The sequence below is a fragment of the Amblyraja radiata genome, chromosome 2 (genome assembly GCF_010909765.2).
Source record: "Amblyraja radiata isolate CabotCenter1 chromosome 2, sAmbRad1.1.pri, whole genome shotgun sequence".
In the NCBI taxonomy this organism is placed as follows: domain Eukaryota; kingdom Metazoa; phylum Chordata; class Chondrichthyes; order Rajiformes; family Rajidae; genus Amblyraja; species Amblyraja radiata.
The window spans coordinates 95497531-95523879 of record NC_045957.1 but is presented as its reverse complement, the minus strand read 5'-3'; the positions used below and the strand labels follow the sequence as shown (position 1 = coordinate 95523879).

General features: G+C 42.0%; 1 protein-coding gene across 4 annotated transcripts in view; it reads left to right on the top strand.

Annotated features, from left to right (window-relative positions):
* hecw1 (HECT, C2 and WW domain containing E3 ubiquitin protein ligase 1) overlaps window positions 1–26349 on the top strand; it is a 462878-nt gene that overhangs the window by 211259 nt on the left and 225270 nt on the right. For all 4 annotated transcript variants that reach the window (XM_033050689.1, XM_033050680.1, XM_033050663.1 and 1 more), the window contains one exon: window positions 22597–22691. In XM_033050689.1, the coding sequence (XP_032906580.1) occupies window positions 22597–22691 (95 nt within the window). The remainder of the gene's footprint in view (window positions 1–22596; window positions 22692–26349) is intronic.

Genomic DNA, 26349 nt, shown 5'->3' with positions numbered 1-26349 from the left:
AATCTCAGCATATATGAAGCCTCTGCTAATTTTTCTGAGTTGTGGTATTGAATTTATGGCTTCTTATTGGATTATTTTCAAGAGGTGTGAACAAAATATATTGTCAGAGATATTGTCACCAAGGTCTGTGCAAGTTTAAAATGGCATTTTAATTGGGAGTCACTTGTTCAGACCAGTTAGATTATTACGGTGCAGGCAAACAATAACTGATTCCTGAGGATAATTATGTACCTGAACAACAGAACCAGACATTAATTAACTACATTATTCTACAATTCAGGTTTAATAAGCATAGCTTTAACATTGTCTTCAACTACCCTACAAACAGCTCATTAAAATAGCTGAAAGCTGTTTTTCGTTATGTTAATAAGGTATACTTCCTTGCATCTTGTCATGGTTCAAGAATGATGCCAAATGAATTTGAGATATGTCAGGTTGATTTGAAATATCTTCCAATGAAAGGTTTCAAATTGTGAGTTTTCTCTGTTGCACGTGATTCTTAGTCTGGTTTGCTATTCATTTTTTGCTGACATTTTGAATGTAGACAAATTATTTTGAGAGATTTTTAGTCAGTCACAACAATACTGGCAACATTTCATTTTAAGAATGCAAATGAATGCAAAATATACAGAACAAAGCTAATTTTCCTTCTGCTTCATTGCTCAGTGACTTTGGCAATGCAGATTGTTTGCAAACTGACCTTTAATGAAACCAATTATTTATCTGGATTCAGCTTATTTCCATGTATTGTCTGCGCATTGTGAGGAATTAATGATGCTTGCTCTAAATCAGAGGCAGGAAACTTGGATTATTTTAAAGGCAGCATAAATTACTTGCAATATTTTGGATGAAACATCCATGTGGCAGCATCCAAAAGAAAAAACAATTTTATATTCATAATGTGAAAGGAATTTGCTATTTGTTTCATTTAGATTCTCTGATCTGAAAGCACAACTCCATTTGAATTTCACAGATGATATTCAGGTTTGGCAGCTACCTAGTGGTATCCCTGTGGTTGAAGGTGGAGTGATTCAACTGACTGGCCACTCAAAATGCCCATCATTAGCAAAAGAGTTGAACATGTAGGACACAAAGTGCTGGAGTAACTCAGCAAATCTTACTATGGTCGCTGCCTGTATGTAGTTTGTACGTTCTTCCTGTGACCACGTTGGTTTTCTCTGGGTGCTCCCGTTTCCTCCCAAATTCCAAAGACATGCAAGTTTGTAGGAGAAGATGCAGGACAGAATGCTATAGGAGATCCTTTATCCCTGTGGCTATCAAACTTTACAACTCCTTACCCTTCTGCCGTGGGGTAGACTGAGACTGAGACTGAGACTGATCCCCACCTCCTCAATCTTTGCACATCCCCAAAGCATAACCACTCGTCACTTTATTTTCATTTTTCATGTATTTTGTGTTTTTATGATGACTGTTGGCAAATTAATTTCCCTCCTGGGATAAATAAAGTTCTATCGTATTGTATCGTATCGTAGGTTAATTGGCTTCAGTAAATTGTTCCTTGTCTGTAGGATACAACATGTGTATGGGTGATTGTTGGTCGATGTGGACCGAAGGGCCTGTTTCTATGCATTATATTTAAACTAAACTAAACTAAACTAAAAGGCAGGCAGCATCTCTGGAGAATATGGATAAGTGCCCTTTGGGCATGAGAGAAGGGTCTCGACCCAAAGCGTCACCTATCCATATTCTCTAGAGATGCTGCCTGACCTGCTGAGTTGATCCAGCATTTTGTGTATTTTTGTGTATTAAGCAGCATCCACAGTTCTTTGTTTCAGGCAACAATTTGTTTCAGGCCACAATTTAGACCAGAAAATGTATGTAAAATATTAAATGCGAGTGAGCTGCACCATAACAAATGGTAGTTCAAAAGAACTGGAATTAATTTTGTCATTCATGTGTAACAGCATATTTTTAATTTGATTTTGATAATGTTCTATCTGATTGGGTGGGTACAATACTTCTTAGTAGCCAGATAAATGTTAATGTTTCATTATTATAATGGAAATTTATCACATGAAGAATGAGAATGCCTTAGTTTTGAGCAGTAGCAAAATGATGTTAGCCTGATATTAGAAGATGACAGGTTAAATGTACAAATGTTTATTCTACAGCAGCATAATTACATTGATTGAAAATTACTAAATGGGTTATGTTCAACAAAATCAGATATCCATTTATGAAAAATAAAAAAATCTGATTAATGACAACATATCTATGCGGAACAACTGGGTATTTTTCTGACTATTTATGGGCAAGCGGTAACCTCTTTCTCAGTCTGATAGTCAACAAAGGAAACTCCCATGTGAGTGCTCTTTAACCTATGCAATATCTTTATATTCTCACCTACTTTTCACTCCAATTATCAGAGGAAAAGAACTCGGCCTAATTAATTTCTCTGTTTGTATATTGTATCATTGAAAATGATTGCTATCTCACATAGATGATACACACCAGACAAAAAGCACAATACACTGGAATAGAAAGCTAACCAGTGATAAATGCACAACTTGGGCAGAAAATGCAGATTTACATGCATTGTTGCCTGTGCGTGACATTTCAATCTGAGATATTCCTGCAAATGCCAAGCTTCAATCATCCAAAGTAGGCCATTTCCCCTGAGCTTACACATGGTGCATGCTCAGTATTTTAACACAGAAAGGATTTCCTTGAAATCCTCTGAGTAAATATTAAGAAGTGCGACAGTGACTCTAACCTGCAGGCAAGCATTGCCTGGGAAACTCTCTCCACCTCCTCCCCTGACTGTACAAGACGATTGGTGGACCTGATGCCAGCAATGATCTCCACCCATCCCTCTCAGTGATATCCACAAATCCCAGATCAACTTCATTAACTCTCTTCAAACCTCCACTAATCCTCGACACAATACTAAGAATTCAGTTTCCTTGATGTGCCTGGATAAAAATCCATTATGATTCTGCTGGAGGATATTTTTCATAGCTGCCCCATTCTGTAACATCAAAGTCACTGGAAGTGCAATGAAAATCCTATTTCTGCGGCAACACTGGAATGATGGAAATGGGAGCACAAGAATTATAGTATTTCATTACTTATCTATAACCAAAGCCACCAGGGATGCAGAAGCTAATAATCTGGTATTAAGAAAGATTAGCTAAAGAGGATACAGTGAGAACATCTTAAATTATTTACTTTTTCTCAGTCAAATTTGTCTCTGCATTCCTAGTTTTCTTTAAATTCTTTGTTTGTAAGGAGTACCATACACACTTACTGTCAACGATGCTTACATATTCATCAGTCCTAAATTCATGTTAAAAGTAGCATTTGTCAGTTTTCAGTTACTTTATGCGTAGAATGAGGAATGACATCATCACTAGGAGAAAAGAAGATTAAGAACAGGTCTTTCACAGTGAGGAGCATAACCCATTTCATCGCATGTGGTGAAGGACAAAGGGAGACTAAAATAGTGAAGATCAAACTTTTCACTCAAATAATAGAAATCAGTTTATGTTATTTACTGGTAAAAACCCCCCAGAAATTTCAAGCAATGGACTTAGTGATTAGATTATTAACTGCCATTAGATTTATGAACACGGTATCTCAATGTCTGCCTCATCACTTTATGAAAAGCATTAAATGTCAGATGGTTGCTGCATTTATGTGGTAAATACCAACCAAACCATCCTCAGAATACTACATATGGATTGCCTTTCAATAATATTGTAACTATTTTATTACCTCGCATCAACCTCTTTGCCACTGCAAGTATAGAGACTCTAGCTTCAGGTTTCCATTGTTGGTTACTTTAAATATACTGGTATATAGTTTTCTTATCCTTGTCTCTTTTCTCTCAAACCTGTTTTTTTCCCTCTTCGTTCTGTATCTTTTATAACATTAATTTATCCTCTGTAATTCATACATTATTAGTCCTGTCCATACTTATTTCACAATGTTTCAATAATATTACTGAAGAAAATGTATTTTCCTTCCCTGTTAATTTCATCATCTTTCTCAGATTGCAATGCGATCAGTACTTACCGTGCACAAAATTTAATACCCAGCTAATTTAATGCTGCAGACATTTATCACTTTTGCTGAAGCCTTGTTTTTTTTAATGAATTGAGATAAAACATAAATGTTAAATCATCTGATTGATCAAAATAGGCATAAATTCTGTTAAATCAGTTTCATTAAATGATGACAATGAAATAGAAAAGGAAGTCATAGAAATCCAAGCCAAAAGCAGTACATCCATAGCAGTCCACTTGATATTAGAAAGGGAAAACTAGCTTAAATGTGTAGAACCACAGTTTGTAATGTCTTTCTGAAAATGATATTGCTCAAATGTTGATTTTTTTTTCTTTTAAGATGCCTGCTAGTCATTTCCTATATCTATAAATTTGTCTTCAATGTCATACAAATTGAACAATAAAAGCTGATATTTTATTCAAAATAATAAATTGCATATTAGTAAATGCAGATTTTATTGTGTGCTGGCCTTTATAAATCAGAGCATTGAGTATAGAAGTTGGGATGTAATGTTAAAATTGTACAAGGCATTGGTGAGGCCAATTCTGGAGTATGGTGTACAATTTTGGTCGCCTAATTATAGGAAGGATGTCAACAAAATAGAGAGAGTACAGAGGAGATTTACTAGAATGTTGCCTGGGTTTCAGCAACTAAGTTACAGAGAAAGGTTGAACAAGTTAGGGCTTTATTCTTTGGAGCGCAGAAGGTTAAGGGGGGACTTGATAGAGGTTTTTAAAATGATGAGAGGGATAGACAGAGTTGACGTGGAAAAGCTTTTCCCACTGAGAGTAGGGAAGACTCAAACAAGGGGACATGACTTGAGAATTAAGGGACTGAAGTTTAGGGGTAACATGAGGGGGAACTTCTTTACTCAGAGAGTGGTAGCTGTGTGGAATGAGCTTCCAGTAAAGGTGGTGGAGGCAGGTTCGTTTTTATCATTTAAAAATAAATTGGATAGTTATATGGATGGGAAAGGAATGGAGGGTTATGGTCTGAGCGCAGGTATATGGGACTAGGGGAGATTATGTGTTCGGCACGGACTAGAGGGGTCGAGATGGCCTGTTTCCGTGCTGTAATTGTTATATGGTTATTATATGGTTATTCCACTGGGCTTCAATTGGTGTCAGCAATTTCAATAGAGTATGTACAGTAAACCTTTGTTATAACAGACCGTAGGGGGGTGGGGGGTTGGTGGGGGGGTGGATGGTGTCCATTATTTGCGTTTATCCGCTGTAACCGAGTAAGTGATTACCAAGTAATAGAGTATCATTGTACAAGTAGTAGAAACAGAGAACGGTGGATGCTGGTTAATACACAAAAGGACCCAAAGTGCTGGAGTAACTCAGCATATCAGGCAGCATGAATAGGTGACCTTTCGGGTTGATTCCCTTCTTCACTCCTAGTCTGGAACTGTTCCTGTTATCCAGGTGAGTTGCCAGACTCAGCCTGCTGGCAGCCGGAGGTGAGGCGAGGATTGACGGAGTCATTGGTCACGGCCCATGGGGGGGGTCAGAGTGCAGATAAGGGACAGCGATGGCGATGGCAAGTGTAGCCTGGAAGAGCCCAAGGAAGCTGTGTAGGCTGACACCGGCAATAGTTTGGCCTGGAAGCAACCGGAGAGGCGGTGCGGGCCAACGTCAGCCCGGCGTAGAGGTGAAAGTTGATAGAAACATAGAAACATAGAAAATAGGTGCAGGAGTATGCCATTCGGCCCTTCGAGCCTGCACTGCCATTCAATATGATCATGGCTGATCATCCAACTCAGTATCCTGTACCTGCCTTCTCTCCATACCCCCTGATCCCTTTAACCACAAGGGCCACATCTAACTCCCTCTTAAATATAGCCAATGAACTGGCCTCAACTACCTTCTGTGGCAGAGAGTTCCAGAGATTCACCACTCTCTGCCATTGTGAAAAGGACCTGTTTACTCCTACTCTTTGCTTCCTGTTTGCTAGCCAGTTCTCTATCCACATCAATACTGAACCCCCAATACTGTGTGCTTTAAGTTTGTATACTAATCTCTTATGTGGGACCTTGTCGAAAGCCTTCTGAAAGTCCAGATATAACACATCCACTGGTTCTCCCTTATCCACTCTACTAGTTACATCCACAAAAAATTCTATCAGATTCGTCAGACATGATTTACCTTTCGTAAATCCATGCTGACTTTGTCCAATGATTTCAACACTTTCCAAATGTGCTGCTATCCCATCTTTAATAACTGACTCTAGCAGTTTCCCCACTACCGATGTTAGACTAACTGGTCTGTAATTCCCCGTTTTCTCTCTCCCTCCCTTTTTAAAAAGTGGGGTTACATTAGCTATCCTCCAATCCTCAGGAACTACTCCAGAATCTAAAGAGTTTTGAAAAATTATCACTAATGCATCCACTATTTCTGGGGCTACTTCCTTAAGTACTCTGGGATGCAGCCTATCCAGCCCTGGGGATTTATCGGCCTTTAATCTATTCAATTTACCTAACACCACTTCCCGGCTAACCTGGATTTCACTCAGTTCCTCCATCTCATTTGACCCGCGGTCCCCTGCTATTTCCGGCAGATTATTTATGTCTTCCTTGGTGAAGACGGAACCAAAGTAGTTATTCAATTGGTCTGCCATGTCCTTGTTCCCCATGATCAATTCACCTGTTTCTGACTGCAAGGGACCTACATTGATAGAGCCGTCTGGAAGCAACCGGGGAGGCAGTGTGAGCCGGGGTTAGTGTCAGCAGCCTGGCCTGACGGTGAAGGACAGTAGGTCCATATGCTATAACCGAAATCCGTTATAATGAGGGTTTACTGTACTGCAATATACTGACATTGTATTAAGGACATTACATAATTTAAAAAAAACATATAGCTTCATAAACAGCCTTCAGACATTATTTGTTTTCAATTAAGCCCACTTCTTCTTGCTTAGCTTGAGTTAATTTTTCTATCCTAATCCCTAAACATTTTTGAGCAACACTTAAGAGTGTGTTCTTAGACCATGGTATGCTGGTGCACTTGTGAGTTTGATGAATTCCATTGTCAATGTTTGACTTTACTCTGAGGTTCCAAGAAATAGCAAAATGGTTCCCATTGTTGTTTGTGATGACTCACAAGACTGGACTTTTATTTCTGTTGTCGGGATCATCATACAGATGTGTGGAGTGGCATGGATTTTCCAGATGTTTATCAGAAGGCCAGTTCCTTTGTGAAGGAGATAACAATGAAGGTGCACATTCTCTGAGTGCACATATGTGGAAGCATCAGCTGCATCATAAAAATTGATAGCTGAGGTTGGACTATTCCAGGTTATGGAATGGAGATAACTAAGGCTAAAGAAGTTTTTCCCACTGCAGAAGGAAGTTTGGTAAAGATGTGGCGCAACATTTCATTGAGGAAAACAATATTCTTGATCCTGAACTTGCAGCCGCCAGCTTGGACACTGAGGTAGTATGCTTTGGTGGGTAGCTCAGAGTTGAGATCTACTAATGGTAAATCGGAGGGCAGGAACATGGTCACCGCATGGACCATTCCCTAAAGGACAACATTGCACATGTGTTCTATTCCAGGGTACTCAGTTGAAGACTGGATGTGCAATATGAGAATGGGGATGGAGCAAGGGTGAGCATTGCCAAGCCTCCCTGAAGCCTGTATGAACTGCACACACTGCAACTGTTCCTGGAGTCTATCATTTGAAGCCTGGAAGTGGGGAGGAGCTTTATATCAATGAGGTTTTAACCACTAAAAACCAGGGCTATGATGTCAATAATCTGAGGTCTTTGCAGCAAAGGTGAATCGCTCACATATGTTCCACAGAAGTTCAGATCACGTGTTCCTGAGATTGCAAGCTTTGTTCTCACAGGATGACAGGATCATGTATTTTGTGTTTTTTATGACTATTGGCAGATCAATTTCCCTCCTGGGATAAATAAAGTTCTATCATATCGTATCGTATCGTAGCCACTGACGGAGTACTGTGTGAAAACAATAAGACAGGCAAAGACTTGTGGATAATAGGAACTGGGGATGATTATTTATCATTCTCTGGAGTCAGCTCAGCCCCAATCCAATTAAAAAACCCCTGTGCAGGCACTGAGGGAACATTGAACTGAGATCAAAGAGTGCAGCACAGGAATGGGCCCTTCAGCCCACTATGTTTGTGCCAAGCATGATACTAAGTTAAACTCGTCTTGTTTGCCTGTACATTATCCATATCCCACTATTTCCTGCACTTCCATGTGCCTATCTAAAAGCCTCTTTAACACCACTATTGTATCTGTCTCCACCATCACCCCTGGCAACGCGTTCTACGCCACCGTTCTCTGTGTAAAAAAAACTTGCCCCGCACATTTCCATTAAACTTTCTCCCTATCTCCTTATAACTACGCCCTTTAGTGCTGGACATTTCCACCCTGGGAAAATGATTCTGACCGTCTACCTTATCAATACCTCTCATAATTTTATATCGGATATAAAATAAAATAAAGCCAATTCTGTCAAGGCAGCACTTTGAGACGGTAATCCACGCCTTTGTTACCACTCGGCTGGATTACTGCAATGCACTGTATGTGGGGGTTAGTGGGTCCTCCATCGCCCGTCTCCAGATGGTACAGAGTGCAGCTGTACGACTTTTAACTGGCACACGTAAACATGAGCACATTTCGCACATTTTAGCCTCACTCCACTGGTTGCCTATTCAGTTTAGGATCCATTTTAAAATTCTTTTATTTGCTTTTAAATCCATAAATGGTCTTGCCCCGCCCTACCTATCTGAGCTTCTACACCCTTATACACCCGCCCGCTCTCTCAGGTCAGATAATCAGCTGCTCCTGAGTGGGCCTAAAACTAAGCGGAAGCTCAGAGGGGACCGTGCCTTTGCTGTGTCGGCACCCAAATTATGGAACGATCTGCCTCTCCACATTAAACAGGCCTCTTCTCTGTCTGTTTTTAAATCTCTTCTTAAAACCCATCTCTTCTCTGTGGCCTTTGATACCCAGTAAGATGTCGACTTTATTTGCTTGATTGGTTTCTTATTTTGATTGCTTATTGCATGGTTATTATTTTTACTCATGTTTTATGTCTTTTGATTTATTGTTGTATTTCATATGTGATTTATGCGCCTTATGTGAGCTGTTATGTTATGTTCTGTTATGTTGTCTGTTTATGATGTCTTGTTTTTTCTTCTGTACAGCACTTTGGTCAACATTGGTTGTCTTAAAGTGCTTAACAAATAAAGTTGGATTGGATTGGATTGGATCGGATAGTTTGAGGATAGTTTCCTTCCTGGAACTCTGACCAACTTCCTACATGTGGCTGACAAATTGCTTCAGGCACATTGAAGCCGCTCAGTCTGACAAGTCAAAGAACAAGTCAGCATCACAAGGAGATTGATATCATCTACTGCAGTGGTTCTTAACCTGGGGGTCGTGATCCCCCCTATGGGGGTCATTTGGAGCTTTGCCGGGGGTCATGAAGGGGACACAAATAACATATCAATTTGTTAAGCCTATGTTTAGGAACCTAACAAAGGTACATACCACATACAGTATTTTGTTCGCGTATGCGCGTACTGGTGCCAAAAATGTTAAGAACCACTGATCTACTGCCTACTCTACATTCTTCTGACATGTGAGCTCTGTGCATGTGCAACCACACTGTTCCATTTGATAAGTAGCACAAATTTCCTGGCATTGGATGGTCACAAACTGCAATTGAAATTCGGAATAAATTGGGAACTCTAGGTCTGAGAAAACTGCAAAATGTACATTTTCTATATAATGTACATGTCTCTCACTGTATTAAAATGATTGAATAGCGATAAATCGAATTGTGAAGGGATAAAAAGCAAATAGTGATGCACATATGGACTCTGGGGAATGCTACACAGCGAACTGTCACCAGATTCTATTATTGCCTTCTAAGCTAGTATCTCAAGGCTCTCCAATTTTTAAGTTAAACCAGAGCAGGAGGTACACAGTAAAATACAGAGTCCTGGAGAGTTTTGTAGAAAAGAGAGACTTAGGCATAAAAGCACATAGTTCCCTAAAAGTAGAATCATGTGCAGACAAAATGGTGAAGTAAGTAAATGGATGGGTAATCCATAGTGAATCCATAGTGAAGAAGGCAGATGGCATGCTTGCTTTCATTGGACAGAGAATTGATACAAGAGCGGGAACCTTGTTTTATAGCGTCATCGGCCAGTACCTTGAATATAGTCTGCAGTTCTGGTCTTGGAACTATAGGAAAGATTTGACTAAGCCAGTGGGGGAGGAGAAAATGGATCGGCTGGGATACCTTTCCCCAGAGCGAACAAAGCAGGGGAATGACATGATAGAGGTTTATAAAATCATGAGGGACATGGATGGGTTAGATGTTTCAGTATTTTTCCCAGGGTAGTGGACTCTAGCATTAGGACATAGTTTTAAGCTGAGAAGGGAAAGATTTAAAGTGGATCCATTGAACAGAGGGACGTGGGGTATTTGGAGCGAGTGCAGATGAAGTTTACCAGAATGCTGTCTGGATTAGTGGGTATTATTTATAAGGAAAGGTTGGGCAAACTTGGTTTGTTTTCTCTGGAACATCGGAGGTTGAGGGGAGACCTGATAGAAGTATATAACATTGTGAGAAAGATAGTCAATGTAGACAGTCTGAACGTTTTTCCCAGGGTGGAAATATCAAGGACTAGAAGGAATGTGAGAGGGGCAAAGTTCACAGGAGATGTTTGCAGCAAATTGTTTATACGGAGAATGGTGGGGGTATTCGGAATGCACTACCAGGGGTGGTAGTGGAAACAGATACTATAGTGGCATCTAAGAGACTTTTGGGTAGCCACTTGGATATGCAGGGAATATGGATCACCTGCAGGCAGAGAAGATTAGTTTAATTTACCATCATGTACGACACAGACATCAGACAATAGACAATTCGGCCCTTCGAGCCAGCAACACCATTCTATATAATCATGGGTGATCATTCATAATCAGTACCCCGTTCCTACCTTCTCGCCATATCCCCTGATTACGTGCCAAAGCATAGCATCCTGTCTTGTGTTATGCTGTTCATAAGTGATAGGAGCAGAATTGGGCCATTCAGCCCAGCAAGTCTACTCCACCATTCAATATATTTATTTTTCTCTCTGAACCCCATTCTCCTGCCATCTCCCCATAACCGGTACTAATCAAGAATCTATCAAGTCAAGTCAAGAAAGTTTATTGTCATATGTCCCAGACAGGACAATGAAATCCTTGCTTGCTGCAGCACAACAGGGTATTGTAAGCATAAATACAGAACACTTCAGTGTGTCTATATAGCATAGACCATATATATACACATAAATAAACAGATACAGTGCAATAGGCTGTTATACAGTGGCTTGCAAAAGTTTTCATACCCTTTGAACTTTTCCACATTTTGTCACGTTACAACCACAAACGTAAATGTATTTTATTGGGATTTTATGTGATAGACCAACACAAAGTGGCGCATAATTGTGAAGTGGAAGGAAAATGATACATGGTTTTCAAATTTTTTTACAAATAAAAAACTGAAAAGTGTGGCGTGCAAAAGTATTCAGCCCCCCTGAGTCAATACTTTGTAGAACCACCTTTCGCTGCAATTACAGCTGCAAGTCTTTTGGGGTATGTCTCTACCAGCTTTGCATATCTAGAGACTGAAATTTTTGCCCATTCTTCTTTGCAAAATAGCTCAAGTTCAGTCAGATTGGATGGAGAGCGTCTGTGAACAGCAATTTTCAAGTCTTGCCAGAGATTCTCAATTGGATTTAGGTCTGGACTTTGACTGGGCCATTCTAACACATGAATATGCTTTGATCTAAACCATTCCATTGTAGCTCTGGCTGTATGTTTAGGGCCGTTGTCCTGCTGGAAGGTGAATCTCCGCCCGTCTCAAGTCTTTTGCAGACTCTAACAGGTTTTCTTCCAAGATTGCCCTGTATTTGGCTCCATCCATCTTCCCATCAACTCTGACCAGCTTCCCTGTCCCTGCTGAAGAAAAGCATCCCCACAGCATGATGCTGCCACCACCATGTTTCACAGTGTGTTCAGGATGATGTGCAGTGTTAGTTTTCCGCCACACATAGCGTTTTGCCTTTAGGCCAAAAACTTCAATTTTGGTCTCATCTGACCAGAGCACCTTCCTCCACATGTTTGCTGTGTCCCCCACATGGCTTGTGGCAAACTGCAAACGGGACTTCTTATGGCTTTTTTTCAACAATGGCTTTCTTCTTGCCACTCTTCCATAAAGGCCCGATTTGTGGAGTGCACGACTAATAGTTGTCCTGTGGACAGATTCTCCCACCTGAGCTGTGGATCTCTGCAGCTCCTCCAGAGTTACCATGGGCCTCTTGGCTGCTTCTCTGATCAATGCCTTGCCCGGCCTGTCAGTTTAGGTGGACGGCCATGTCTTGGTAGGTTTGGACGGAGGACGGCCATGTCTTGGTAGGTTTGCAGTTGTGCCATACTCTTTCCATTTTCGGATGATGGATTGAACAGTGCTCAGTGACATGTTCAAAGCTTGGGATATTTTTTTATAACCTAACCCTGCTTTAAACTTCTCCACAACTTTATCCCTGACCTGTCTGGTGTGTTCCTTGGGCTTCATGATGCTGTTTGTTCACTAATGTTCTCTAACAAACCGCTGAGGCCTTCACAGAACAGCTGTATTTATACTGAGATTAGATTACACACAAGTGGACTCTATTTACTAATTAGGTGACTTCTGAAGGCAATTGGTTGCACTGGATTTTATTTAGGGGTATCAGAGTAAAGGGGGCTGAATACTTTTGCACGCCACACTTTTCAGTTTTTTATTTGTAAAAAAATTTGAAAACCATGTATCATTTTCCTTCCACTTCACAATTATGCTCCACTTTGTGTTGGTCTATCACATAAAATCCCAATAAAATACATTTACGTTTGTGGTTGTAACGTGACAAAATGTGGAAAAGTTCAAGGGGTATGAATACTTTTGCAAGCCACTGTAGTTCAGAGTTTGTTTGATGGTGAGTTTAATAGCCTGATGGCTGTGGGGAAGCAGCTATTCCTGAACCTGGATGTACCAGATTTCAGGCTCCTGTACCTTCTACCTGATGGCAGCGGAGAGATGAGTGTGTGGCCAGGATGGTGTCGGTTCTTGATGATGCTGGCAGCCTTTTTGAGGCAGCGACTGCGATTGATCCCTTCGATTGTGAAGAGGTCAGAGCCGATGATGGACTAGGCAGTGGTCACAACTTCCTGCATTCTTTTCTGTTCCTGGACGCTCAAGTTGCCAAACCAAGTCACGATGCAACCAGTCAGCATGCTCTCTACTGTGCACCTGTAGAAGTTCGAGAGAGTCCTCTTTGACATACCAACTCTCCGTAATCTTCTCAGGAAGTAGAGGCGCTGATGTGCTTTCTTTATAAATTGGACCAGTGTGCTGGGACCGGGAAAGATCTTCGGAAATATGCACGCCCAGGAATTTGAAGCTCTTGACCCTTTCTACCATCGTCCCATTGATATAAACGGGATTGTGGGTCCCTATCCTACCCCATCCAAAGTCCACAATCAGTTCCTTGGTTTTGCTGGTGTTGAGAGCCAGGTTATCTCTGCCTTAAAAATGTCCATTGATGACCTCCACAGTCTTCGGTGGCAATGAAGTCCACAGATTCACCACCCACTGACTGTTCTATGATCCATAGAATCCTAGATGCAAGGATGAAAATAGAATATTACAGGGCATTAGAGTGTTCAAGTTGTGCAGTGCAGCAATGCACATTCTGCTGAACAACACACTGCAGTGGAATAATCCTCGGTACACATTCCAGCTATTCCAAACATTTTTTGGTTATCGGCAATCCCTTTTAGGACTGCTGGTGAGTCAGCATGTAAAACACATTATTCTTAGCACCAGCTGCATTAAGAGGAAGTCAACATCAGGAGTGAAAAGTCCTATTGAAAAGACAAAAATGAAAAGACTAAAGATTAAAGAAGTGAAAATTGTGAAGGAATATATGTGGAAAGGGAGGGGAGAAATGTATGTGTATCCAGGTGGGGTACAGGGAGAAGAGGGGGGGATGAAGAGGGGGAGAAGGGGCAGAGGACTAAACTAAAGCCTCTTTATATAATAGGAACTCCTGCACTTCAATGGCAGAATCAGCAGGGTTTGACATGGGCACTTATATAGCCATTCTTATGCGTTTAAAACTATTATTTTGTTGATATATTTACAAGCCCTTGTATCAGTATAATTTGTTTTCAAAAGGCTAGAGTATGGTATGTTGACACTAGAACCTGTGCAAAGCATTTGTATGCTGCACATTGGAGAAGTGCTTTTGTGTCTGGAAAATAAATAAAACTGCAGAGGATGAAATCTGAAACAAAACAAAAATTCTGGAAGGATTGCAAAGAGAGAGCAGTCAAGGTTTCAGATTTGCAGTTTGAAGATCTATATCAGAACTTCTTAATGATTTAATTGCTGCCAATTTGATGGGATTGAACATATAATTAGACAGGAGAGTTCCATGGCCTAACGTTGCATGAAAGAAGTTTCATTGGAACAAAATATGATTTAGTGTTGCAACAAGCCTGAGGCTCTCATGCAGAAATTATATACCTATGGCTAACCTGATGTTGAAACTTGATCAAACCTATTATTTTACTTCGGAGTCACGTACGTCTGACGCATGGCGCAGCGACCGGCTGGGAGGCGCATCGCTCCTCCAGCGGTAAGTTTTAAAAACCCTCAGGTAAGTGTAAAACTTAGTCGGAGGTCGTTTTCTGCGCTTGGTAATTCTTGTTTCAGGAGCAAGTTCGAGTATGGAGAAAGCGTCGAGGGTGAAGTCAAGGCGAGCCGCCGGGAGAGTAGCTATGGAAGACCGCGGGAGTGCGGGTAGTGGGCGGCCGCCTATCTCACCTACCGAGTCGCTAGCGGTACGACCAGCGACTGCAGAATTGGTGTCTGAGAGCACCGTGGCTGCACCATTGTTGCGGAAAGCCACTAAAAAGTCTGCATGGCCCGTAGACTCGGATGAGTCGGGCCAGAAGTGTTCCCCTGCATAATGGATAACGTCTTTGAACGTTTGTCCAGGATGGAGCTCCTAATGGAGAGGATACTCCACCAAGATACACTCCAACAGGAGGAGTTGTGTCAGCACGGTTCTCCTCGGGGGCCCGCGCCAGCGGCACCTGTATGAGGGCTGCTTAATGCCTCCCTCTCGGAGGAGGAGAGCATGCAGGGTCAGTTTTATTTTGACGCCGAGTCTGTGGGTATAGCCGTGGAGCATACCCCAAGGGATGAAGGGCACGAGCCAGAGGTACCAGTCCTGGCAGCAAGATTTGCCATCCCAACAGAGTCAGGACAGCCGCTGGGTGAAGAGTTGGCCACAAGTATAAGCTACCTGGCTTCACACCAGTTTCAAGAGCATACTATAGATGAAACGGCCAAAAAATATGAGACCCCTGCTAACTGTGTCCTGCTCAAAGTGCCGGCTGTGAACTACACCATCTGGGGTCATATGGGCGTAGGCATCAGAGCTCAGGAAATGAGGCTTCAGAGGGTACTGAAGCTGCTCGCCTTGGGCATAACAGCGTTCGTCAGGTCGGTGGATGGTGGGCACCTGTCTGATGTGCAGCTGGATGCCCTGGCCCTCATGTGCAATGCACACTTTGAGATAAATTGTCTGAGGAAGAGTGCCATCCGCCTTGCTATCAACCCTAAGTTCGCGGCTCTGTGCAAACCCAGCAATATCCAGCCACCAAATCTGCTGTTCGGTGAAGACCTCGCAAAAAGAGTCAAGGAGCTGGACGACGAGGCAAGAACGGTCGGACTCATCAAAGCACCGACGACCAACAGAACCTCGCTTCGGCGGCAGCACCCCTACAAATGGTTCGCTGAAACCGGGTCAGGTCAAGGACCAAGCCGGCCATTCACAAATATGCGCAGCTGGCGCACTCCAAGAGGGGCACGGGCGAACATGTCCTTACCCCCCAGTAACCGGGGGCAGAAAATTCCACCGGTAACCATGGAGGTGGGTGGGTCTGTTTCTTGTCGGAACATCTTTGGACAAACGGTCATGATTGAAACTGACCACCAACCTTTGATCAGCATCTTTAACAAACCGATTCATGCCTCTCCAGGGCACCTACAGAGGATGCTGCTGCAGCTTCAAAAATATGACATAGTTCTAACCTACAAACGTAGTAAGCATATGCACCTGGCTGACACTCTCTCGGGTGCACCCCAGAAGACCTGTGAGGGTACGTCCTCGCCGGATGATGACTTTATCGTAATGTCTATGTCTTTTATTCCCTCATCCTGTGTGGAGGACTGGGTTGCCCACACTGCTGCCGACAGTACTTCATGGTCGCTTGCCACCGTCATTAAGCGCGGCTGGCCAAACATACACTACAACGTTCCACTGCCAGTCCGGCCTTTCTTTGCCGTCCGCGATGAGCTAGTGCTGCAGGAAGGCATTATTGCAAAAGGACACAAGGCCGTGGTCCCTGCTTCGCTGCACAGCAAGTATTTTAACGCTGTCTACGCAGGGTACCCAGGCGCTGAAGCCACCGTCCCACTGGCAAGAAACATGTTTTACTCGCCTGGTATGGCCGAATACATCACCAAGAATGTGGCATCCTGTGCAGTGTGTAACAGCTTGGCACCTCATCAACAAAAGCAACCATTTCTTTCACATCCGGCTCCTGCCCTCCTGTGGTCCACAGTGGCAACTGACATATTTGAGTGACATGGCAAGCAGCACCTGGTACTTGTCGATTCGTATTCTGGATGGTTTGACATTGACTTTCTAAGTAGCCTAACTTCTCGCAGAGTAGTTTCAAAGCTTGCTCGCCATTTTGCAGACTACGGAGCTCCATGCATACTGTTATCTGATAACGGCAGTCAATTTACCAGCCAACGCTTCAATGAGTTTACTGCACACTGGGGATTTCGCCACATCACCAGCAGCCCTGAATATCCACAGTCGAATGGACTAGCTGAGCGGTCTGTAAAGAGTGCCAAACAGCTCATGGAATGTTCGTACAGAGCTAATTCCGACGTGTTCCTGGATCTACTCAACTTACGCAATATCTCCCGCGATCCCATTTTGGGTTCACCTGCTCAACGTTTATCGTCGAGGCAGATCCGAGCCACGGTGCCTGTGGCGGATTAGGCATTGATCCCACAGGTGGTTCCACCATTGGAAATCCAGTCCAGGTTACAACAAACGCGTGACATTCAAAAACAGTGGTATGACAAAAAAAGTAGGCCACTGCCACCATTAACCAAGGGGCAGGTGGTTCGTTTGCAGACTGACAAAGGCCATGACCATATCGGTGTAATTTCTGGAATTGCTTCTGAGCCACGCTCATATCTGGTCAGTGCCGATGTCGGCACTTACAGGTGTAACAGACAACATATCCTGCCTGTGAATGAGCCATCTCCACCTCCGTATTATCCAGACCGTACAAGTGTACTTCCGTCCGTGTCCAGCGGCATTAATCCGCCTACAACAGCACAACAACCCACTTCTGCAACAACTGCTTTGCCAGTGGTGACTCCCCTCCGCCTGCGCCACAGTCCCCTGTTTCATCACCGGGAATGCTGGTTCAGTCTCCGTCACCTGTGAAGTCACCGGCTCTGTCCCCGGTGGGGAAAAATGGAGATGGGCTTTATCGCACACGTGCTGGTCATGTTTGCAAGCCCACCGTGAAGTACCCGGGCTATGTTTGACTTTCCTCCAGCTTATTATCAATTGCTATCCATGCCTTATTTAGTCAATGGTTTTGTAATGACATTTAATTCTTTAAGAGGGAGGATATAGATCAGTGACTCATGTTATGAGTCATACTTTGTAGCTACGCCCACTAGTTTAACAGAAAGCCTTCCTGCCCTTTCTCTCTCACTTTTAGAGTAACGTGCGAAGATGGTTACCTATGCTGTAACGTTAATAAAGTCTTTGGATCTTAATCACGGTGTGTGACTTAAGTTATTCCGACAGCAGAAGCTCAACAATTCAAATTGCATACAAATTACATTACAGTCAAATTGCATACTTTATATGACATTATACATGTATACATCTATATACTATTAAAAGTCTCGACTTGTTTGTCTGTCTGTGATCTCAGGAACTATGCTAAAATGGTACACAATAACGCAAAATGTTTTATAGAATCTTACTCAGCTTTTTCCCGTGGTCGCTCGGATCAATTTTCTTCACATTTGATGTTACGTTTCACGTTATTGATATTTCAAGGTTTAAAAAAGCCAACTTTAACAAGATTTTTGCTGTTAAAATCCTTCCTGCCAGTTTCCAACAAACTTTGATACAAAGTTGCAATACAGGAACACTCTGTGTTTCCACAAACTTTTCACCTGAATGGGATATCACAGTCCTCCACCCGACATTTGCAACAATGTTGTCATCATACAACACTTACTCCAGCTCCTGGCAGGACAGGAGGAGGAGGGTGAATTGGTATTGCAATGGGGAAGTGCAATTGCAATTTTTTTTAAGTCCAATGCTGGTGGAGGCAGGGGAGTGCTAGAATCTTACATTCTACAACGGGTTGAGTTGGGGGACTACACCTCCCATGGGGGCTACGGGTTAGTGGTGCAATATTGCATTGGGGAACAGATTGCATTGGGGGACCAAGCCTCTTCCAGTGTGACAGGGACCCAACGGTCTAGTATATATATATAAAACTGACATAGACGTAAATGTAGATGGGTTGGTGAGTAGGTTTGCTGACAACACCAAAATTGGAGGAGTTGCAGACAGTGAGGAATGCAATCAGAAGATATAGTGAGATATATATCAGTTGCAGAAATGGATGGGGAAATGGCAATGGGGTTTAACCTGTGCAAATGCGAGGTGTTGTACTTGGGAGTTTGAATGTAAGGAGAGAGTATACAGTTAATGGCAAGACCCTTATCAGCATTGATGTGCAGAGGGATCTTGGACTCAGAGTACATAGCTCACTAAAGATAGCAGCACAAGTAGATAGGGTGTAAAGAAAGTGTATGGTATGCATTGCCTTCATTGCCTGGGGCATTGAATATGTCAGGAAGACATGATTGAGCTCTACAGGACATTGGTTAGGCTGCATTTGGAATATTATGTGCAGTTCTGGTCGCCCCATTACATGAAAGACATGGAGGATTTGGACAGGATGCACTGGAGGTTTACCAGAATATTGCCTGGATTAGGGGTTTTCGGCAACCGGAAGACATTGCATAGACTTGAATTGTTTTCTGTGGAATATCGGAGGTTGAGGGGAGAGTTGATAGAAGTATGTAAAATTATGAGAGGCATAGATAGGGTAGACAGTCAGATCCTTTTTACCAGTGTGGAAATATCTACCACTAGAGGGCATAGCTATAAGGTGTGAGGGGAGAAGTTTAATGGGGATGAGCAGACAAGTCTTTTTCACAGAGAGTGGTGCAACTTGGAACGTATTGCCTGGTAGTGGTGGCAAATATGATAGTGCCATTTAAGAGGCTTTTAGATAGGTGCATGGAAGTGGAGGAAATAGATGGATATGAACATATATAGGCAGATGAGTTCAGTTTAAGCAGGTCTTCATATTTGGTACAAACATTGTGGGCTGAAGGGCCCATTCCTCTGCTGTACTGTTCTATATTCTATGTTTTGTGAAATGTTCAGGAAGAATGGGAATGGCAAACATTAAGTAAATGCAAACTATCTTTTATCAGTTTATCAGTTTGAAGAAATATGCTTTGAGAATATATTTCGTTAAAAACAGCTATATGTTATTTTAAAAGTATAAAAGTGGTCCTGTCTGAGATAATAGCTGCAAAAACACAGAAAAACATATTTTATTATATGCTGTTGAAATAGAATGATTTTCTTATACATTACAAACCTGTAAGTCGGTTTAATCTTGATTGCAACAGTGATCCATACATAATAGAATTGATTTTCTCTGCACACACACAATTGTAGTGAAGGGGGTTGAGTAAAGCACACCAGGATTTAAGGGATTGAGATACACACTCTGGGGATGAGGGGATTGAAACCCGGTAAATATGGAAATGCATCATTGAGTCTTTAATCCTGAGTTGTTACATGTTACATCAGAAGTATTAAGAAACAAATATTTAGGTCATCATTTTCATGAATGTCAGGAGAGACCATATCCTTGTACCATTTTTTCTGTTTATGCTTTCTTTTCTGGGAACTCATTAACTTTCTCCCTCGTAAATCCTGCTGCATTTATTATAGCGGCATGTCCTCTTTCTGTCACAAACCCCATAGAATAAAGTTGTATTCTCCATAGGATTTTGATTAGAATAAATTAGTTTATTGTTATATGCACCAGAGTGTAATGAAATTGCGTGGAATTCCTTTTTCACATGAAGCTCACAACAATGATAAATACATCATTCAATTTATCAACGCGTGCAAAGCAGCAGAATGGTGCAAGACTGTGTAGGAAGGAACTGCCGATGCTAGTTTAAACCAAAGATAGATATAAAAATGCTGAATCTTCTCAGATACCAAGTAAATACCTGATGTGTGCCTTGATCCTCATATCAGTGTGAAGGGACCAGATTAGGTTATTGGTGATATGGATGGCTGGGAACTTAAAGCTGTCAACCATCTCCACAGCAGCTCCATTAATGAGGATAGAGTTGAGTTCACTCCCATTAGCTTCCTTAGGTCAACAACCATCTCTTCAGTCTAGCTGACATTTTAACAGCTGGGTTAATACCCTGGCACCATGATACAAAGTTATCAATCTCTTTCCTGTACTTCATTTGATCATTATTGTAGATCTGGTCATCAACGAACTTAAAGATTGAGTGATGTTGTACTTGACCACACAGTCATGCATTTACAAGGAGAAGAGCATGGGACAGAGCACATAACCCTGAGCGGCACCAGTGTTGAGGGTCATGGTAGAGGGAATGTTATGACCAATTCAAACCAACTGGGGTCTGCTGGTCAAGAAATCCAGAGCCCAGTTGCAGATAGAGGCTCCAAAGCCAAGTTTCATAAGTTTAGTGATGAGCTTATTCCATGTTGTCAAAGGCTCAGTATCCCGACATAGGTGTTCTAATTGTTATGGTGATCCAGGATTGAATGTAGTGCAAGGGATGATGTCATCCATCGACCTAGACCCCATTGCAAGGGCTTTAGATTGTGTGGGAGACTGGCACAAATGTGGACCATTACGTCCTTCAAAGCACTTATGATGGTCAAAGGACAAAGGACATTTATTGTCTCATACACCAATTGGTGCAGTGAAATTGGTGCAGTTGATGCTTTAGCTAATGGGCAGTAGTTATTGAGCCAAGTTACTTTCTTTTTTTCTTGGGATTGGAGTGAAGGAAGTTTTCTTGAAGCCTACGGAAGGCTGTGGAGGTGACAGGTTGAAAATGTTAGCAAAGACTGTGGCCAGTTGATTGACGCACGATTTCAGAGCCCTTCAAGGACTCTATCCAGGTCAGCCAATTTCCAAGAATTGTGACCTATTTCACCAAGATGTATTGGGCAGGGCCAATGGGGGATGGGGGGAACACGTCTAGGTGGATCTTTGTTTGCCTGTTCAAAAAAGCCTTTTAGTATAATTATTATTTATTTTCTGCCAACCTGCTTAGCTCAGGATTAAGCTGTGAGCTCTAGAGTGAGCTCATGTATGATGTAAACATGTTGCAGTGCTGGTATATTTGAGCTTTCTCTGAATATAGTTCTAATATACATGATACAAAACTAATGAGTTCCATGTAATGATCGTACCCGTACATTTAAAAATGTTTGAGTTGCTTTGGAATCAAAAGAAGTGATTGATTTAAACAAAAATATCCACACATTAATTCTGTTTTTCCTTTGTGAATTTTGAATAACCACATTGTCTTGTGATGAGCTTGCACTGCTTCTTTGAAATGAAAACAAACTCCTTGCAGTTTAGAGAAAGGAAATAAGGGTCTATGGACTTACCTTGACTTTGACTTTGTCCCTTACCATCTGGACGCCCGCAGCAACGGCTGCGGAGGGTGGAGGTCCCGACCACGGGGGAAAATGGAGGAGGACTGGCCAAGTTCTGTGCCTTCCACCACAGTGATGAATGCTGTGGTGGATGTTTGTGTTACATTTTTATTGTGGTTGTGTGTTCTTTATTATTGTACCGCTGCTGACAACCCAAATTCCACCGACCCTGGTTGTGTGGCAAATAAATTCTATTCAAATTCTATTCAAATGTGTCTAATTGCTATCTCATCATCCTTGATGGTGCTGCACTTAGTCTGAATCTTGTACAATATTAACATTGTGCATGGCCATGATGTCTATACTTGATTATTCCAGTGAAACTCGACACTGGAGTGCACACACGAGTGATGTCCACATGAATGAGTCTCAGTTAGGCGACCAATATGTGCAACTATTCTATGTGTGGAAATAACATGAATTAAAAAGAGATTGCAGTTGTATTATTGAGAGCACTGGTGAGAAACTGTGTTGAAATCAAAATATTGCTGTAGCTTGGTCATTAGCTGTCGAACAGGAAATTGTGACATTCCACAGATTCAAACTTTAATTTGATCTAAATCTATTTTACAGCTGAAACAAAAATCTGCTTCAAATATTACCATGGAGCGAGTGGAGCACTTCGAGCAACGACTCCAAGCATCAGTGTGAAAAACCCTTCAACTCCTGTAAGTTCCTTACCGTATTGTGCTTGCCTCATAGTTTATGCATATAAATTCCATTAAATGATGGTTTGCATTAATCTTACAGCACTGCGTTGACAAGTTTACATCTAAAAGAGAGAAACAAAAATAGAATCTGTCCTCTTTCTTACCATTGTCTGAAGTCCCCAAAAAACAACATACGGCTTTTTTACTGTATTGCATCAAATCACATCAGTAAGGGCATCCTCCTCCCAATCTATTTATTACATATTGTGTTCTATGCTCAGCAGTTGAGAGGTTTTGTGATAACAGCTTCATTCTACATTTGGTCATAAATTTATGTAAGCTTGTCTTTTCAGCACTAAATATTGTGTTTTATCTACATTGCATCGATGACACATTACTTAACAATGGTCTCATGCAAAATTTAGTCCAGCTTTTATAAAATGCTATTGTTGAAAGCATATATGCATTTTTGTGAATTACATTTTTTTTTTAAATATTCATATTTTCTTACTGGAAAAATGCAAATTGGTGCTCCATTTTCACAGAGAGTGTTAGTCCCCTAGCGTTTCTTTTCATTACCATCTACTTAAATGCAAATATGGGTGGTGTGATTAGTAAATTTGGAGATGACCTGAAAATTTGTGAATTTGGGGATAGTGAGGCAGGTTGTGAAAGGATACAGGGAGGGAAAGATCGATTGTAGGTAAGGGTGGGGAAATGGCAGGTGGAGGTGTTGAATTCAGAGAGGCCAAATGGAAAAGGAAAGTATATAGCAAATGGAAAGACCCTATACAGCATTGATATACAAAGGGATCATGGGTTACTTGTCCATAGCTCTCTGAAAGAGGTTGTACAAATAGATAAGGTGATAAGAAAAAAGGCATATGATATACTTGCGTTCATCAGTCGAGTATAAAAGTCAGGATTCATGTTGCTGCTGTATAACACTTTAGATAATCCACATTTAGAGTATTCTGTGCAGTTCTGGTTGCTACACTGCAGGGATGAATTAACATAGAAACATAGAAACATACAGTGCATTCAGAAAGTATTCAGACCCCTTCACTTTTTTCACATTTTGTTATGTTACAACCTTATTCTAAAATGGATTAAATTCATTTTTTTATCAGCAATCTACACACAATAGCCCACAATAAAAAAGCGGAAAACAGATGTTTAGAAATGTTTGCAAAATAATTAAAAATAAATAACTGAAATATCACATTTACATAAGTATTCAGACCCTTTACTCAGTACTTTATTGAGGCACCTTTGGCAGTGATTACAACCTCAAGTCTTCTTGGGTATGACGCTACAAGTTTGGCACACCTGTATTTGGGTAATTTCTCCCATTCTTCTCTGCAGATTCTCTCAAGCTCTGTCAGGTTGGATGGGGAGTGTTGATACACAGCTATTTTCAGATCCCTCCAGAGATATTCGATCGGGTTCAAGTCCGGGCTCTGGCTGGGCCACTCACGGACATTCACAGACTTGTCTCAAAGCCACTCTTGCGTTGTCTTGGACGTCAACCTCCGCCCCAGTCTGAGGTCCTGAACGCTCTGGAGCAGGTTTTCATCAAGGATCTCTCTGTACTTTGCTCCGTTCATCTTTCCCTCAATCCTGACTAGTCTCCCAGTTCCTGCCGCTGAAAAACATTCCCACAGCATGATGCTGCCACCACCATGTTTCACCGTGGGTATGGTATTGGCCAGGTGTTGAGCGGTGCCTGGTTTCCTCCAGACGTGACACTTGGCATTCAGGCCAAAGAGTTCAATCTTGGTTTCATCAGGCCTGGGAATCTTGTTTAGGTGCCTTTTGGCAAACTCCAAGCGGGCTGTCATGTGCCTTTAACTGAGGAGTGGCTTCTGTCTGGCCACTCTACAATAAAGGCCTGATTGGTGGAGTGCTGCTGATATAGTTGTCCTACTGGAAGTTTCTCCCATTTCCACAGTGGAACTCTCGAGCTCTGTCAGAGTGACCATCGGGTTCTTGGTCACCTCCCTGACCAAGGCCCTTCTCCCCCGATTGCTCAATTTGGCCAGGCGACCAGCTCTATGAAGAGTCCTGGTGGTTTCAAAGTTCTATTTAAGAATGACGGAGGCCACTGTGCTCTTCGGGACCTGCAATGCTGCAAAAAATGTTTTATACCCTTCCCCAGATCCGTGTCTCAACACAATCCTGTATCGGAGGTCTACAGACAATTCCTTCGTCTTCATGGCTTGGTTTTTGCTCTGACATGCACTGTCAACTGTGGGACCTTATACAGACAGGTGTGTGCCTTTCCAAATCATGTACAATCAATTTAATTTGCCACGTGGACTCCAATCAAGTTGGAGAAACATCTCAAGGATAATCAATGGAAACACGATGCACCGAAGCTCAATTTTGAAAGTCACAGCAAAGGGTCTGAATACTTACGTAAATGTGATATTTCAGTTATTTATTTTTAATTATTTTGCAAAAATGACTAAACACCTGTTTTCGCATTTATATTATGAGGTGTTTTGCATAGATTGATGATAAAAAAAATGAATGTAATCAATTTTAGAATAAGGCTGTAATGTGACAAAATGTGGAAAAAGTGAAGGGGTCTGAATACTTTTTCAATGCACTGTAGGTGCAGGAGTAGGCCATTCTGCCCTTCGAGCCTGCACCACCATTCAATATGATCATGGCTGATCATCCAACTCAGTATCCTGTACCTGCCTTCTCTCCATACCCCCTGATCCCTTTAGCCGCAAGGGCCACATCTAACTCCCTCTTAAATATAGCCAATAAACTAGCCTCAACTACCTTCTGTGGCAGAGAATTCCACAGATTCACCACTCTCTGTGTGAAAAATGTTTTTCTCATCTCGGTCCTAAAAGTCTTCCCCCTTATCCTTAAATTGTGACCCATTGTTCTGGACTTCCCCAACTTCGGGAACAATCTTCCTGCATCTAGCCTGTCCAACCCCTTAAGAATTTTGTACGTTTCAATAAGATCCCCCCTCAATCTACTAAATTCTAGCGAGTACAAGCCGAGTCTATCCAGTCTTTCTTCATATGAAAGTCCTGCCATCACAGGAATCAGTCTGGTGAACCTTCTCTGTACTCCCTCTATGGCAAGAATGTCTTTCCTCAGATTAGGAGACCAAAACTGTACACAATACTCCAGGTGTGGTCTCACCAAGGCCCTGTACAACTACAGTAGAACCTCCCTGCTCTTATACTCAAATCCTTTTGCTATGAATGCTAACATACCATTTGCTTTCTTCACTGCCTGCTGCACCTGCATGCCTACTTTCAATGACTGGTGTACCATGACACCATGCATCTGCCCTTTTCCTAATCGGCCACCATTCAGATAATAGTCTACTTTACTGTTCTTGCCAGCAAAGTGGATAACCTCACATTTATCCACATTATGTTGCATCTGCCATGCATTTGCCCACTCACCCAACCTATTCAAGTCACCTTGCAGCCTCCTAGCATCCTCCTCACAGCTAACACTGCCCCCCAGCTTTCTGTCATCTGCAAACTTGGAGATGTTGCATTCAATTCCCTCGTCCAAATCATTAATATATATTGTAAATAGCTGGGGTCCCAGCACTGAGCCTTGCGGTACCCCACAAGTCACTGCCTGCCATTCTGAAAAGGACCTGTTTACTCCTACTCTTTGCTTCCTGTCTGCCAGC